The sequence below is a fragment of the Eurosta solidaginis genome, chromosome 3 (genome assembly GCF_040869045.1).
Source record: "Eurosta solidaginis isolate ZX-2024a chromosome 3, ASM4086904v1, whole genome shotgun sequence".
Taxonomy (NCBI): domain Eukaryota; kingdom Metazoa; phylum Arthropoda; class Insecta; order Diptera; family Tephritidae; genus Eurosta; species Eurosta solidaginis.
In genome coordinates this window covers 219265668-219282966 of record NC_090321.1, presented here as the reverse complement: position 1 = coordinate 219282966, position 17299 = coordinate 219265668, and the positions used below count along the sequence as shown (strand labels likewise).

Genomic DNA, 17299 nt, shown 5'->3' with positions numbered 1-17299 from the left:
GTTCGGAGAACACCTGGTACTGAATTTGCCTTGGAAAAATGCTTACTGAAAATAAAATAATTAAAAAATATTAAGAAAGATTTAAAAAAAACATTTGATAAGGCACTTTAAATAAAAAACTTAATTTAACAGGATTAAAAGATTATCAAAAAAACAGGAGCTTGTGCTGGGTGCGAGTTTGCCAAATTTTAGGTACCTCAACTAAAGCAGGTGCCACGGGTAATCAGCGGAATATAACTCATATGCGGTGTACTTGAAATTCGATCAACACCTGAAGGCGCACGTGATGAATGGGCCATTGGGGCTTGTCAGTTGTAAGCGTATTGTGCCCCACATTAGTTTTGATTGGAACCTACTCCTCCGAAGCCACCACTACTGATGAGGGAACCGTAGAAATCGAAACACAATCGGAATCCAAAGTACTTACACTGGACACTTCAATAGCCATGATGTAAACCCATTGATTCATAGTATATTTATGTTTTTTATATTTGAAGTTTGAATTTATGTTGAAAAGTATAAAAAAATCTAAATTTTAATTTTTTGATTGCTTTACCGACATTTTCCAGTTATTTAGGTTTTTTTTCTATTTAAGTAGCAATTAAGGCGAATTCGCACCCAGCCTTAACATGATTAAAGAATTAAAATATTAATTAATAATTCAAAACATAAATAAAAGCAAAATTAAAAAATAAAGTAAACAAAAAATATAATAATTATGAGTGTACCTACTCATCCGAAAATGTTTATTGTATAAAAATCAAGACGAATAATTATTCTTGTTGGTCCGGAATATTTGTTTTAATGTTATTTGTTTTTTTTTTTTTTTATGGATACTTTTCGTGAAGATTTGCTTTTCTTAGGAATAATTAAAAAACAAATGAGAAAACAATTCCGGACGAATAGTCACTTACAAAAAGAGAAAGGAATAAATTAACAAAATAAATAAATAAATAAGTATTAAAGTAACAAAATAAATAAATAAGTATTAAAATAGAAAAACAAAAAAGTTTGGAAAAAGAAAAACTATAAAAAATAATTGTAAAAAAAGGGAATAATAAAATCAATAAAAAAATAAAGAAAAAATAAAAGACCAAAAACATATAAATAAATAAAAAAATGAAAATTTTAAAGAAAACTAAAAGTACGAAACTAAAACAAGAATTAAAAAAAAAACAAAGGAAATTAAAAAATTAAAATTTGAGTATAAAATAAACTTAAATACGAATAAAAATAAAAAATCGGGTAAATTAACAGGAAAACGAACATAAAGAAAAAAAAAAAGAATAAAAAGGGGGAAAAGGCAAAAATAAATGGAAGTGGAAAGGGGGGGGGGGGCGAAAGTATAGAATTAAAAAAGGAAATAAAAAAACTGAAATAATGTAAAAAAAATATATATTAAATGAAAATAAATAAAAAAAGAAAAAAAAAATATAAAAAACTAGAAAAAAATTAAATAAAAGAAAAAGGCTAAATGAAAATAAAGAATAATAATAAAAAATAAATATGATATGTATTTAATTAGCGAGCTTTGCTCATATTGCTTTATACAATGGTTTTTGTAATTGATATTAGAGAAAAATTGTAAGTTTACAAACGGCGATGGTTACTAGGACATGTTTCTGAATTTCACTTCTTCATCAGCTAGCTTTTCGGGAGCTGAGCGTTGAACTCGAATCTCCAACATTCATATCAGTGCAAGCCTTTAGCTGCTAAGCCATATGAATGTCCCGTTGTTCGCTGTACAATTGGTCTCTAAGAGTTGCCTTTTTGTGAGTTCAACGCTCAGCTCCCGAAAAGCTAGCTGATGAAGAAGTGAAATTCAGAAACATGTCCTAGTAACCATCGCCGTTTGTAAACTTACAATTTTTCTCTAATATCAATTAAAAAATAAATAAATAAAAAATAAAATCATATAACGCGTGTTAGCCCTAACTTTTGTTCCAAAACACCGCCAAGGCATTCAACCTTCTAAATATTTCCATAATTTACATTAAACCAACTGCAAAAATCGTCCAAGCTTTCTAAAAAATACGCTTTGAATATGCCTGCGAAAATTCCATAGAATAATACAGCTTACAATAAATAGAAAACTAATTTCACAGTTCTCCTAACAATGATCATAATTTAAGTAATTTCTCAAATTCGCCAACCTCAACATCGCTGCATGATGTGTGCTCATTCATTAAAACTATCTCCGAGACATATGGGCTTAGTACCACAAAAAAATAATATTTTGTATGATTTTAAATTTTCTTTCTTTTTTAGCTTTGTGAATTGGAGCAACTTACATTTGGCCAATGGCCAAACAGTGCTGATGAAAACAGTTTATTGTTGTTATGACCTTAGATGTGAAAAGGCAACAATACCAATGTCCATTCATAAATATAATTTTTTTTGTATTCATAAATATAATTGATCAAACGGGGTGGACAGATGGTTGAATAAATAATTTAACATCACATATGTTCGCGTCGTATGTTGTGCTAAGCTCAATTATTATGTAATACACATTTCCTCTTCACTACTTTCTGTTTCTCTTTGTACATATGTACATTTAATGTATGGGTGATGGTTAAACGTCCCTTATTGTAATTGTAACAGAATTTACATACGCTTTTGTATATGCGAATTGATAAAGGATAGCCTAGATATTTCCACGCTTTAGCTATAGTCCTTTAAAGCGCGCCAGTCACTTCATCTTCTTTTAAGCTAAGTTATTTTTCACCAGATCTTTCCCAAGAGAAGGGACTTCACAAATTCACAACATCATGTGATATTGAGCATTTTGAGAAAGGAACTTACGAATCGACTGCTGATTCGACTATCAGCTTATCTCGGGAGTTATTTCGAAAACGACCTATCTCAGAAGACTTTTGAATAGCGCCCTATTCCAGAACTTGTCTAAAAACGTGTTGTCTCAAAATTCGGTTTAAGAACGCCCAATCTTAGCTCAAATTGAATACAATTTGACATTAGCTGAACCAAATTCTGAGATTGGGTGATATTCAGTCAGCAGTCGAAATTAGGTTGGTGCTTTGCCGGACTGAGGGGCCTTGGATATGAATACTCCAGGTTATTTGACATAGCGTGGACACCAATCTCATATATAGCACAATAGAATTGCATTAATATTGGATTTTTTTTCTACCATTGAAGGGCGAGTAAATAAATTTGTCTCAGAATGATTCAACCTGAGCAGTTTTTCTGATCGGAATTATCTTTGTATATCCCAAAGTAAATATTGGTTTTCATTAACAAAGCTGCTCAACCCCTATGCACTTATATATAGCACTTTTGTTTTTGGTTTGCCCTGACGAATAGGCACGGTACAAATTCACATTTTGAAAAAAAAAAAAAAAATCAGCACTTCCATATAACTTCGATTCATATGAAAGTGCCTGAATTTCAAATGAAAATGCAAAGAAAAAGTACTTCCATATGAAGCCAATGCACTTCGGTACGATATTCAAATTTACACTAACAAAAAATGTTCCAAAAATATTGTAGCATTGAGAAAAATTTATGTTTGTTTGTTGTAATGGTGTGTTCAATTTATACTTATTATGAAGAATTCATGACCTTAACACCGGCTTATAATAATTGAATATTCAATTATGTATTATGTTTTTCTAAGAGAAACTGAAAAGAAAGGAAGAAACATTTACTGGCATATTGCGATGGCACCATTTCGAAAATAGCCACAAATTCATCTTCAGGCAATTTCGTAATGTTATCAAAGGTTTCACCGAGATTCGAACCGCGAATCACACGGTGAAACTGCAGGATTGTCTAGTGGTTAAGGGAACTGAAAAGAAAGGAAGAAACATTTACTGGCATATTGCGATTGTACCATTTCGAAAATCGCCACAAATTCATCGTCAGGCAATTTCGTAATGTTATCAAAGGTTTCACCGAGATTCGAACCGCGAATCACACGGTGAAACTGCAGGATTGTCTAGTGGTTAAGGGAACTGCAGTTTCACCGTGTGATTCGCGGTTCGAATCTCGGTGAAACCTTTGATAACATTACGAAATTGCCTGACGATGAATTTGTGGCGATTTTCGAAATGGTACAATCGCAATATGCCAGTAAATGTTTCTTCCTTTCTTTTCAGTTTCTCTTAGAAAAACATAATAATTGAATATTAAATTTTTATAAGCCGGTGTTAAGCTCATGAATTCTTAACATTGAGAAAAATTTTAATTCAAAATTTATTCATTAAGGGAAATTTTTTTGAACATTTAAAAAAGGTTTTTCCTTTTCAATTTAAAAAAGTTTCAGTGTACATATAATTTTGTATATGTATTTTGATTTGCACTTCAATATAAAAATTTTTGAACAGCCCTCTTAAATAAAATCAGTACAGGTATTTCTGTTCTGACATTAATTTTTTTTATAATATTCTAATAACACTTCCACTCGGAGAGATTTTACCCATTACGATTACCCCCGTTATTGCCGGATAGGGGTATATTCGTCCAACTTCATACTTCCTAATTAGCTTTCGATGAACTACTTGCTTTTCCATATGTACTTAAGTAGGAGCGATATATGGACTACCTTAAGTACCTACAGACTGGCGAAAACCGTGCCCTCAGAAATCTGAAAACCCATGTTGGCAGTCCTAGACGGCAGAGAAAGTGATGAATCGATTCCTTTTTCCTTCTCATCCTGACAGCAACTCCAGAAGGGCATTGTTGGTAATCGCCATCGTCGAAGAATCACCGCAGTATCACTATGACTTCTGTTGACGCTCGTAAGTACTCGCACTGTAGATTCGGCAAAGAAGTCTCTCCCGTGAATAGGATATTTAAACATAGTCAGGGGATTTATTGAACTCATGTAACAATCATCACTATTGGTACACAGCCAGTTCGTTGCACTATTCATAGATTTTTCTCAAAAGATAACCATGTGGTAGCCACACAAACCGGGTACTCTCATAGACATAGGTGGGCACCACTACATTTACACGATTACCAAATTGAGAATGTGTTAGTATACACGAACGCGTGGCTAGCACGAATGCAAAATCAAATATTTATTTAGTTTGATTCCAGCGATTGTACAATAAGCACGTATCACACACAGTCTTGGTACAGTGTTTGGTCGTACAATACGAAAGAATTGTACGTACTTATGAATGCAAAATATTTCAGATTGAATTGGAAGTAGAGTTTTTTTTTTTTTTAAATAGCGCCAATAAGCCACAATGCTTAGTTTGCGCGAAAATTATAAACTTCATTTGCAAGCAAAGCTTAAGTCGACATTTCGTTTTACTCCACAGGAGCGTAAATAATCTTACCCCTGTGCTATACACGTTTATACGGATGGTTCCAAATTAATAGAAGGGATTGGATCTGCTCTTTACTGAGTTGGTCCAAAAATAAATAGATCATACGGGCTGCCTGATTACTACAGCGTGTTTCAGGCGGAACTTATAGCAGTGAAGAAAGCAGAAGAAATTCCTTAGGAATCGTTATATGAAGCGATATGAAATATGAGCCTAATCGGACCACAAATACGATTTTTTGAAATATATTATATTTCAAGTTTCAAGCTTGTACCTTATCGGAAAGTTACTTAAATTTTAATTAAAAAATTCGTTCACAACGGCCTGTCAAGTCAAGCTAAATAAAACAGTTTAAAAATACTAAAACTACCATATTTTACTTCTGAAAAATGCAAAACAATTAAAAACACTTTTTCGGGGACAACATTGAAAATTTTTTATTTCATATGTACGTATTTTTCGACCGTTCTCTGTGGTAATATTGCGTGCGACACCTTATTGTACGGACGTCGAAAGCAAACTAAATGTGTTTGGTCGTTGATTTTGACGAAGTCGTCATTTTTCGTTCGCTCGTTGTATACGTATATGGCCGCTTAGCAGGTGCTAAGCTCATGCCCACCCTTGCTCATAGAGAAGTTAGGTAAAGTCGCCTCGATGAGGATACATCTATTAAGGCAAATACATGCTGTGGCGAATATTAGCACTTCGATACGTCACTATGCTGCTAGTTAACAAATGCACAACAACAGCAAAGCACGCAGTCACACATACATATAAACATCAAAGGAAGCGAAGAAAAAAGAGAAATAGTTACACATCATGTCAAGAGAGAAGGTGACATTACGCATATACAGGTAGCTAAATAACCAACTTAGTATGGATACAGAAATGATGTATATATAAGCTATTCGAGAGGGCTGTTCGTGAAAATTCTAGACCCTAAGAGAAATAGGTAAACACGGAAATTGAGAATATAAAAGCAGCGCAAGCTGACTAATAGTCAATTAGTTAGAGTTTAAACGTTGTATTTGTGTTTGTACAACAATTTTGACAAATTATTTAGCAGTGCTAGTCAAGAATAGCATGAGCTATAAAAATTGAACATTAATAATAATAAATTAAATGAATTAAATTAAATATAACAAATAATTATTAAATATTTATTTAGTTTTAGATATAAATCTTAAAACTAAAGAAAAGTAATTAATAAACATTAAAAGACAGCAGTAGTGATGATAAACTTTGGCTGATTATAGATAGATAGCATTTAACAAATAAAGAATCAAAGAAGACACAGAGAAAGGATAAGGGAGTTAGAAATGAACATTTTAACAACAACAAGTTGAGATCCAGTTTAAGAGTCGTTAAAAATGATGTTATCTCTTTTTTGAAGTGTAGAGCATTACTTAAGAGTCGGACACTTGTCAGTAGGGAGTTCCAAAGACATGTTACAGTAACGTTGTAAGCGAAGTACGCGAGTAATTTAATTGTGAAGTACCACTGCCATAGTAGTGTTGTAAATAAGGAGCATTTTGCTATACTGAATATTTGAGTTATTTATTCGACAGTTCAGCGATTCGAATGATTAAAGAAGGTGCAGAATAATCAAAAATTCCTAAAATTCGTAACAATACATATGATTTGTTATTAAAACAGGTAAGGAAGGCTAAGTTCGGGTGTAACCGAACATTACATACTCAGCTGCCAAATTACAGCTTGCAAAACTTTTTAAATAACTTCTTTTAAAAGTGGGCGGTGCCACGCCCATTGTCCAAATTTTTTACTAATTTTCTATTCTGCATCACAGGGTCAACCCACCTACCAAGTTTCGTCGCTTTAGCCGTCTTTGGTAATGAATTATCGTTCTTTTTCGGTTTTACGAAATTTTCGATATCGACAAAGTGGGCGTGGTTATAGTCCGATTTCCTTCATTTTAAATAGCGATATGAGATAAGTGCTTAGTAACCTACATACCAAATTTCATTAAGATAACTCAAAATTTGCTCAAGTTATAGTGTTTACGGACAGACGGACGGACATGGCTAAATGAATTTGTTTTTTCTCACAGATCATTTTGATATATAGAAGTCTATATCTATATCGATTAGTTTATGCCGTTACGGGGTACCGTTATGCGAGCAAAAGCAATATACTCTGTGAGCTCTGCTCAGCTGAGTATAAAAAGACTGATTAGCTATCGAAAAGTTATTGGTTTGTTATCGAAGTATTATCTATTTATTATCTACGTGTTATCGATTTGCTATCTACGACCCAGCAGTTTATTTTGAAACAGGTATCGATAGATCTTCGATAAAAATCGAAATTTTTTCGATCACTTTCCGATAACAAATCAATTCGATAAAAAACGATAATATATCGACAACAATTCAATGTTTTTCGATAAAAACCGATGAATTTTTTTTTATAACAAATCAATATATCTTCGACAACAAATCGATATCTTTTGTGATAAAAAATCGAAGTTTTTTTATAATAAACCAATAAGACATCGATAACGACAAATCACTGACTCGTATATCTCGCCGATACCAAACCGTTAACAAATGGATAAGAAGCCGTTAACTTATCCAATTTAATAATTTCAATTTCATATCAAATTATAATTTTTTCTCTATTTCAGATTGCTATTCATCAAATCTATCAACACCCATATCTACATTTGGTGGCAGTGTTAGCAGCTTGGGTGGCGGTGGTAATGGTGGCCTCATTGGCGGTGGGCATGAACAACTTTCTGCAAATGATAAAATGCTCATCTCATTGGAGAAACAATTGAATATCGAAATGAAAGTAAAAAATGGCGCTGAGAATATGATACAATCATTGGCCAATGGCCATCATGGACGTGATAAGAAGCTATTGGCTGAAGCGCAGCAAATGTTGGCCGATTCGAAGGCGAAAATTGAATTTTTACGATTACGTATCCTAAAAGTGAAACAAAATAAGGAACATGCTCATAAATTATCAGCACAAGCAGCTATTGCGGCTAGCGGTGATGGTGGCGAAAATGGTGGCGGTGGTCAGCCGCAAAGGCTAGAAACGACGCTCGAGGAGCGTATAGAAGAATTGCGGCATCGCTTACGCATAGAAGCAGCTGTCGTTGATGGAGCAAAAAATGTGATACGTACCCTACAGAACAATAAAGTGCCCGATAAAAAGGCGTTGCAAGAGGTGAGTTGAGATAGTTACCTTTTTGTATTGTTTAGTCATATTTACTATTTAAAATTTTAAACGTTTTTGGATTGGATTCCCTTATATTTGTATTATGTATGATGTGTCATATATTTTAAGTAGAAGCCAATACTATAGCTACTTCAGAAAAAGTTGAAACTTTTTGACATGCAGGAACTTGCATCATCGCTCTCGCGTTATTGTGTCTATTTCATGAAAGCCTATTAATTTTTCATACAAACTTCCGCTATACAGCAAATGATTCATTTAAATTCAACAGAAATGTGTTAAATTAAATTAATGCGTGAAAACTAGGCAATAATGTACATATGTAAATATAGTTCACTGCTCGCGACTGAAAGTGGGCTAATAACTCAGCTCTTTTTGGATTTGCACTGATTTAAATGTCCGACAGTCCAAAATTTAGGCATAAATAAATAGCACATTCCACCAAAAGCACTTGAACCTTGGGTGATTTTTAAGCTCGTTGGCTTTAAGGGCTTTGCTTGAACCTGTACTATAGGGTGGTCATTATAAATCAAATAAAACGATTTTACCAGTTTCACCCCTTCAGCGGGTTAGGTTAGGTTAGGTTGAACTGGCCGGTCCATGAGGACCTCACATAGACTGAATAAGTCCGTAGCGTTACCAGAAGTTTGTTTTAACGACCAAAATGAAAAAGCCCTATCAAAAACCAGGACCTATGTTATAAAATAACTCCGTCCTCTTGGCAAATACTAGAAGCTTCCTAGGATTTAAGCCACTTGCTGCTTCTAGATCTGACAGCTGTATCACTCCTAATAGCTGGAGTCTTAGCCTGGCAAGCGCAGGGCAAGAGCACAGAACGTGCTCGATCGTTTCCTCCTCCAGTCCGCACTTCCTACATCTGCTATCACTGACCAAGCCTAATTTAAAGGCATGTGACGCCAGAAGGCAGTGTCCAGTCAGAATACCCGTCATGAGTCTACAGTCCTCTCTTTTTAATGATAGAAGCAACTTTGTTAATCTAAGGTTGTAAGACCTGCACATACTCTTCGACACTTTACAGCCCCGCGCTTGAACCCACGCCTTTCCTGCTTGGTCGATCATGTGCACCTCTCGCCTTCGCTTAATTTCGCCCAGCAAGCTGCAACGGATGCGCCCCTTTTAGCTAGTTCATCCGCTTTTTCATTCCCATATATTCCCATATGCCCTGGGACCCAATGCTTCTCCCTGTCCCGATTCTCTCCAGGGACTGATTACACTCTAACACGCATTTAGATGCTGTGCTATGCGAGATTATTGCCTTAATTGCTGCTTGACTGTCAATATAAAAGTTAACACGATTGCAGCTTGGGCTATTTTCTTCCAGGGTTTATACTGCTTTGGTTACGGCTGCTATTTCCGCTTGGAAAACGCTACAGTAATCCGGCAGCCTGTAGGATCTGTTTATTTTGATTTGACAAAGAATTCCCCATATAAATCTTGATTATTGTGTGACATCCTTTACCACTTCCAATTGAGATTGGCTTTTGACGTAGGTATTACCATCTGAAGTGGTGAGTTTGGGAAAAATAGTTTATTTAATTTCTAAGCACCACCCTAATGTACTCGTATGCATAGCGGAGACAAATAAGTATACATTTTACATACGCCTTAGTTTGTTGTTTTTATTATGTTTATTTTATTTTGTGTATGCTTTTAACTATAAAAAAATAAATAAAGTAAAATAAAACATAAAGATTTTTAAGGAAAATAAAATTATACTAGCTTTCAGTATATACAGTTGTGAACACAAAAATAGCAGCAAAAATTATAAAATTGTATCTGTTATTCTCTACATTTAGTTATTTTCATTAGCTTTGAAAAGAAAAAAACTATTTTTTTGTATAACGCAAGCGAAAAGACTACCTGTTCCCTGCCTGTGCTTCGATGGATCTCATATAGCCATAATAGAGGTGGAAGGAAGATTGTCGCAAGAGGGCTCAAATAACAGACAAAGCGATACATGTGGTTCCAAAGCAATGAAAGGAGTCGGGTCTGCGGTATTCTGTAGTGGTTTTTTGGGTTGAAGTAGTAACCGTAACTAAAGCACTAGATTAGGTTAGGTTAGGTTAGAATGGCCACCGGTGCGAGCACCAGTGCACCTAGGCCCAAAAGGTTCCATTGTGATACCATGTGGATCTCTACCCTACTCAAACGAACTGGTCGATTCAGCAAATGTCAGGAATTGCATAGGTTCCAACTTAGCCAGATCACAAAGATCGTCAAAGAACGTAGATCTCAGTGATTTCTTCCTCTTTAACCAAAGCACAGGACAGTCGCACAGAAAATGCTTGACTATTTCTATCTCCTTCGTCTTTGCAGCTCCTGCAGTAATCATTATAAGGAGCACCCAGCCGTTGTGCATGCTTCCCAATTGCTATGTGGCCGGTTATAAGTCCAACCACCAGAGATATGTCCCCCCTTCCAAGAAGAATGAGACTTCTTGTACGTCTCGCGTCCCATTCAGGCTACACGAGCTTAGTGTGGTAGCAGGATTCGAGATTGTTCCATCTCAAACCCGCTTCCCTAAGGAAAATTTCTTTCAAAGTGAGCTTACAGGTAGCGAGCGGCATGCTCAATCCCTTCCAGGGCGACGAAAGCCGAGCGGCTGTGACCCCTCTTGCAAGTTCGTCAGCCATCTCATTGCCCGGTATTTCCGAGTGTCCAGGCACCCATACCAGACTGAGAGAAGTTTGCTCAGCTATCTCGTTAAGAGATTTGCGGCACTTCTCTACTGTCCTCGACTTACATGTGACCAATCCAAACGCTTTTAGTGCAGCCTGGCTGTCAGAGTAAATACAAATTTTATTATAGCCGTGAACAGCATTCCTCAGGTGATGAACGGCCTCATTTTCAGCAGCCACCTCCGAAACAGTGGAGAAAAATAGCTTAAACTGCAGCCGTGTCAACATTCTACATTAACAGCCTGGTAACAATTAGAGCAACAATTTCTCAAAGCACAACGTATAAAAGTGTGTTAAAGGGGTAGTAATTCATGGAAAGAATCGTGGGTAGGATTATACAGCTATAATGGGTCCCTGAGCATATGATAATAGAAGGAAATGCAAAAGCGGATGAGCTAGCTAAGCACGGCGCATCTCTCGAAGCTTGTACCGTAGACATTACAACCAGATTAGGCGATATTAAAAGGCGAGAGTTGAGCATGATCGACCAAGCAGGAAGGTCGTGGAGCCAATAACGGGGCTGCAAAGTTTCGAAGACTATGTGCTGGTCTTATATCCTTCGATGTACAAGGTTACTCTTTATCATTGAAAAGAGAAAGACTGCAGGCTCGTGATGGTTATTCTGCCTGGGCACTGCCTCTGGCGTCACATGCTATTAAATTAGTCCTACTCAGCAGATGTACGCAGTGCTGGTTGGCGGAGAAACTGATTGAGCACGTTTTTTGCTCGTGCCGTTCACTCTCCAGGCTTAGACTTCAGCTATTAGAAGTGGCACAGCTATCAGATAATGAAGCAGCAAGCGGCATAGGTCCTAGAACGCTTACAGTATTTGTCAAGAGGTCGGAGTTATTTCATAACATAGGTCCTGGTTTTTGATAGGCGTTTTCAGTTTGGTCGTTGAGCACACTTCTGGTAACACCATGGACTCATTCAGTCTATGTGAGGTCCTCATGAACCGGTCAGTTCAAGCTAACTTGTATAACGAAAACTATGCAAAGCGATTTCGAAAAAAGTTGAAAATTCGACAAGTGTTGAAAAGGCTTAATATAAATTTCGAATTTTTTTTTTCAACCATGTTCTAGTTTCAAATTTCTCGAAACTCGAGTTTATATATACTTTTGAAAAATTAAAAAAATTAAAAAAGCCACAATCAATTCAAACGACGAGTGACTTCAAACTATTATTTTGTGTGACTTTAAAACAGCTAACTTAAAAAGTTTATAAAAATTCCAAGTTTAAGTATCTAAATTTCTGCACTTCCTAAATTTTTGAACATTTTCGAAAATATTTTTGAAATTTGCTAATATTTAATAACCACTTTTTCTAAAATTGATAAAAATAAATAAAACAAAAAAATGACTAAAGGGTTTTCACGAAAAACGTTGTAAGTGGCAAACATAGTTCTCCAGGAAAACAAAAAGGAAACTTTTCCCTGTTGAGAAATTGGCAGACTATCACGTAAAGCACAGTTTCGAACTACAGGTTTTATGACAACCCCCGAAATGAGTTCAAAAAGTCTGCCAAGAGGGCAATTGCCATATCGTAGGACATCACAATGTTAAAAGTGTGCACTGCGAGGGGACAGAATTAGAGCTAGTACCGTCCCTGAATGCTGTAGTTCTGCGCTGGTTCGGAACTAGTGCGATTCGTTGCAGTAGATCAACTGATATAATTTGTAAATAATTTTTGATGCTATTGTCGCGTTCACAGCTGTATTTACGACATAAAAATGTCCTACAATTTTTGGCATCAGAAGTATATCTTTCTGGCATTCTAATTATGTGACGGAAAATTGGCTACTCATATAGACTGCCTACATGTGTCCGGCATATCTATAACTGTACACAAACAATATGTGTAGATACAATATTTTTAAAAGTTTGAGATTTTTTTCTTAAATATGAAAAAGGAATAAAAAATAGATAATGAATCTTCCAACGGAATGGGGCATAATGGTATAAAAGTTCAGAAAAATAGAGAAAAATTATAATAAATAAAAAATAATAATAAAAAAAAAATTAATAAATAAATAAATAAAAAATAAATAAATAAAAAAAATTAATAAATAAAAAAAAAAATAAAAAAAATAAATAAAAATAATAAATAAAAAAATAAATAAATAATAAAAAAAAAAATAAATAAAAAATAAAAAACGAAAATAATCAAGAAAGAAATGATGTATGTATATTGGAACGATAATGAACGATATATTGGAAAATAAGTCAAAGAAAGAAATTAATAAACAAACATTTTTTAAACTGCATCAGCAATCATCTTTTTACTGAATTGTCATTACCCACAAAAATATTTTCGTGTGAAAACTGCACTTTTGTGGTGTTGTTCTATATAACAACCAAAATAGTGTGAATTTCATCACCAAGAGGTGCTGAAAAACTATTCTAAAAATGGAGTTAAAAAAAAAAACGAAAATTTATCTTGCTTCTGCTGCGACTTGAACCCAGGTGAAATTTGTTTTGCTATTAGGTACTCCGAAAAGTGTTAACAGTGCACTAAATTTTTGTGTGTGCATTTTATAATTAAAACCAAGCAACATTCCTTTTCAGGCCAAAGTGAGAGTAGGTATTTACAGTTTTAAAAACGTTTCCATACAACTTCATCAGCTAATTTTTTAAATAACCTGCTTTTCGAAATACTTTTCGGCTAGAGCCCTACCTCGACTACTTATGCTTTCTTATCGCACTAGTTCTGGAGTTTGGCTTCCTGTGGATGAGGCTTTTCAGAAAATGTATAAATTAGAAATGTTCATTTATATGAATTCGTTATGGAAATATGCTTTTGAACAGACATTTACATTAAAAGGTTAAAACAAAACCAGTGATACGAGATAATATTCAAGTCAGTGCCACTATACCTTGAGCTCATTAGATTTACCTCCGGTCTCAATTGCAGCAGTATCAATTGCGATCAATTAAAACATGTACTACATTAGACTGTTTAAGAGAAAAAAATGTATTGTTTCCAAGCAAGCGCAAACGTCTCTTTATCCAAGTATATGCCCTAGGAAAGGGGAACGGATAATTAAGAATGAAAATTTTTAAAGGTTAGGATTGACAAACTGATTGGACCTTACCTCATATCTGGCGAATCTACTATCGACCAGGTTTTATTATGCCAAACTCTGGAGAAGACTCAGGCAAGAAAGTCATGCATCATCTTTAAGTTGACCTCAAAACAACTTTCGATAGCGCCAGTAAGAGCTGCTGTAACATGTTGCTGCTGTTGAAACCAGGACCGTCGGTGTGGAAGGTGGAGTACGCTACCGCTACACCACAGCGGCCGCCGTTTATATCGTATAGACACCCGAATTTTTCAGCAGAAGAGAGGATGGTGCCTCCAACGAGTTGGTAGAGGCAGGCGGAGAAAGTCTTTATTTATCTTAGTGCTACCAATTAGTGTCAGTTATAGCGAAACACAATAATTGGCATGATATAAGGCAAAAGCCGCTAAATTGTTTTGATGAATGATGTAGCCTCAAACGACAATTAACCACATTCAGACTTTGACTTTTTTTTAACAAATATTCAACTTTCGTCTTATAAAACACAAGAGAGCTAATTATCGTCAGACACAAACCGAATTTTTTTGTTTTTTGCATAAAGCAAGCAGTCACTATCAAAATTTTTTGTCAAGTATTATTCTACTCAAATGATGTTGCGTAGAACTCTGAAAATTTTATCTTACTCTTATCAACTTAAGAAAAAACGAAGGCAACTGGTGGAAAATGCACAACAACAACAGCATGGCTTTGGCTGAATGTGTTTGTACCATCGCAGGAGTGAGAGTTCGAATCCCATTCCCGGGAGCAAAGGCTTTGAAGAGATTTACTAGGTATAATAGAAACAGTTGTCGACTAGTCAGTGCTGATGTCACGTTGTTTCAATTCTTAAATCATTAAATTTCAAAGTTGTTGAGAGCTTTCATTCAGCCTTTTCTTGTAATTTGTTGTCCAGCTTATTTTAGTCCTCACGAAATATATTGCCGAAAATCAATCTTGTACTTCCTTTGCTTAAATTCATTGTCAAAAGTGAATTCTTATCAATTTTCTGAAAAGTAAAATTTAAAGGTTGACATTTTTATAGTGATTTTCAAGAACTTCATAATTTTTTTTTATCGAATCGTTTTAAAATTTGTTTAAACAAGCCGGACCCGTACCCATCTTGCGCAACTAATATAAAAGTATCTTATCAAATATCAACAGAAATCAGTTGTTCTATCAATCAATTAAAACTTACAGCTTGCGCTGCCGTCTAGCGTATGGTAGCAACTGCCGGTAATGCAGTGCAAATATTCACAATAGTGCCATAGTAAAAATATATTTCTTTGTGTTTATTTTTAAAAAAATATTTTAATAAAATATAGCTAAACAAAAGCACTACGACCAAAATTGCCCAAAGCTCGCTAATAGCCCGAATCTCCATCTTTAGAACGAAAACTTTATTTATAGATTTGGATTCCAAATAAGAGCGAAAACGGGATCCGTACATAGAAACAGCAATTAGAAATAATATATATGATAGTTTTCGTTGTATAATTTATTGAAGTTTTTTCTAAAACTAAATAAAAGAAACCAATAACTAACAAAATAATTGTTGCTACTATTTTAGTGAACGCAGGTGCACATATGTATAAACATGTTTTTTTTACAACCACAAGCTCATATTCTCTCAGTCCATATTTGTCATGTTTTTTAGTCTGCCTGGCGGTAAAATTTTTCCCCTGAAACGGTCTAATGTACAAACAAAATCATTAGCATTAACAAATGTGTTTGTCTGTTCATATGGAAATATGGTGCAGCTATTGGCATCTGGCAACTGTTCCTTTCTGTTTATTCGTAAAACACATTTTGTTTTCATACATAAAATACTGCGATTGCTTTTCACTTGGTTATTCTATAATGCATCGCTTTCATTTTCGCTGTGTACTAATAACATCACATTGTACATGGTAGTTTATGTATACACATCCAGTATATAGTATGTTTGGCTAAGTGCATCTATTATTATGACCCACTGCGTTTAGTTTGTGGTTTGCTCTCTTTTAACTTTGTTTTGATTACCGCATTGTGGTGGCGCGGTGGCGCGGTTTATGTTCCTTTTTAGTTCTGACCTATATGTTCTAAGTACAAATTTATAACAATGTATGTATATTTTGCTTTTGTTTAAACCTTCTATCGTCACTACTTTATAATTATCATAAAAATTTAATACAATAACATACTTCCCGTCAAGTCTTGTTTTCATTAGCCTCTTCATAAATGCGGTCTACGGTGCATTTGCTTTTAATGCATTTTTTCTGTTTGTCTCAGTATCATGAGAAACTGTAATATTCAGCTCACGAAAATGTTCCCACTACACTACAATGAGAAGCAAAGGAATAACATTAAATAAATTCGCACGCCATTGTGATCTATGCTGCTGTTTGTGTATGTCTTAATCTAGCCTCCTACTTAATGTGCTTCAATGTGAACAAAAACAAGTGAAGAAGTCTAATTTTGGGCGAAATCAATTATTATATACTTAGGTGTGAGTTTTGACATCAACATTGGCTTATTTCATTGGTTTACCTTATAAGAGCTGGTGTCATGGTGTCATGTCCATGTCCGACTTTAAGATCACATAGCAAAAAAGTAAACACGAAATAAAATTTTCTATTGTTAAATAAATTAATAGTTAGTTTGTTAATAAATAAGACTAGTGATAATTTATAAACAAATAAAAAAAATAAATAAATAAAAAGAAAAACAAAAACAAAAAAACGACAAAATAAAGAAAAAACAAATAAAAAAAAAATACGAAACTAATTAAAAAACAAGCAAAAACGAAAAAATAAATAAAAAAGTCAAAAAAATTAAAATAGAAATGAAAAAATTTATAAAAAAATAAAAAAACTATAAAAAATATAAAAATAAAAACAAATATATAAAAAGTATATAAACTAAAAAAGTAAAAAAATAATTAAAAGAAATTAATAAAAGTAACAAGGAAACTACAAAAACAATAAAATAACGAACGACAAAAAATTTAAGAAAAAAATAGCTTAATAAAAATATTCAAGCATGAATGTATGTATACAAAAAAATAATAA

The 17299-nt window shown here is 34.3% G+C and overlaps 1 protein-coding gene across 12 annotated transcripts in view; it reads left to right on the top strand.

Moving 5' to 3' along the window:
• Pkn (serine/threonine-protein kinase N) overlaps positions 1–17299 on the top strand; it is a 278814-nt gene that overhangs the window by 185028 nt on the left and 76487 nt on the right. For all 12 annotated transcript variants that reach the window (XM_067775179.1, XM_067775177.1, XM_067775178.1 and 9 more), the window contains one exon: positions 7939–8486. In XM_067775179.1, the coding sequence (XP_067631280.1) occupies positions 7939–8486 (548 nt within the window). The remainder of the gene's footprint in view (positions 1–7938; positions 8487–17299) is intronic.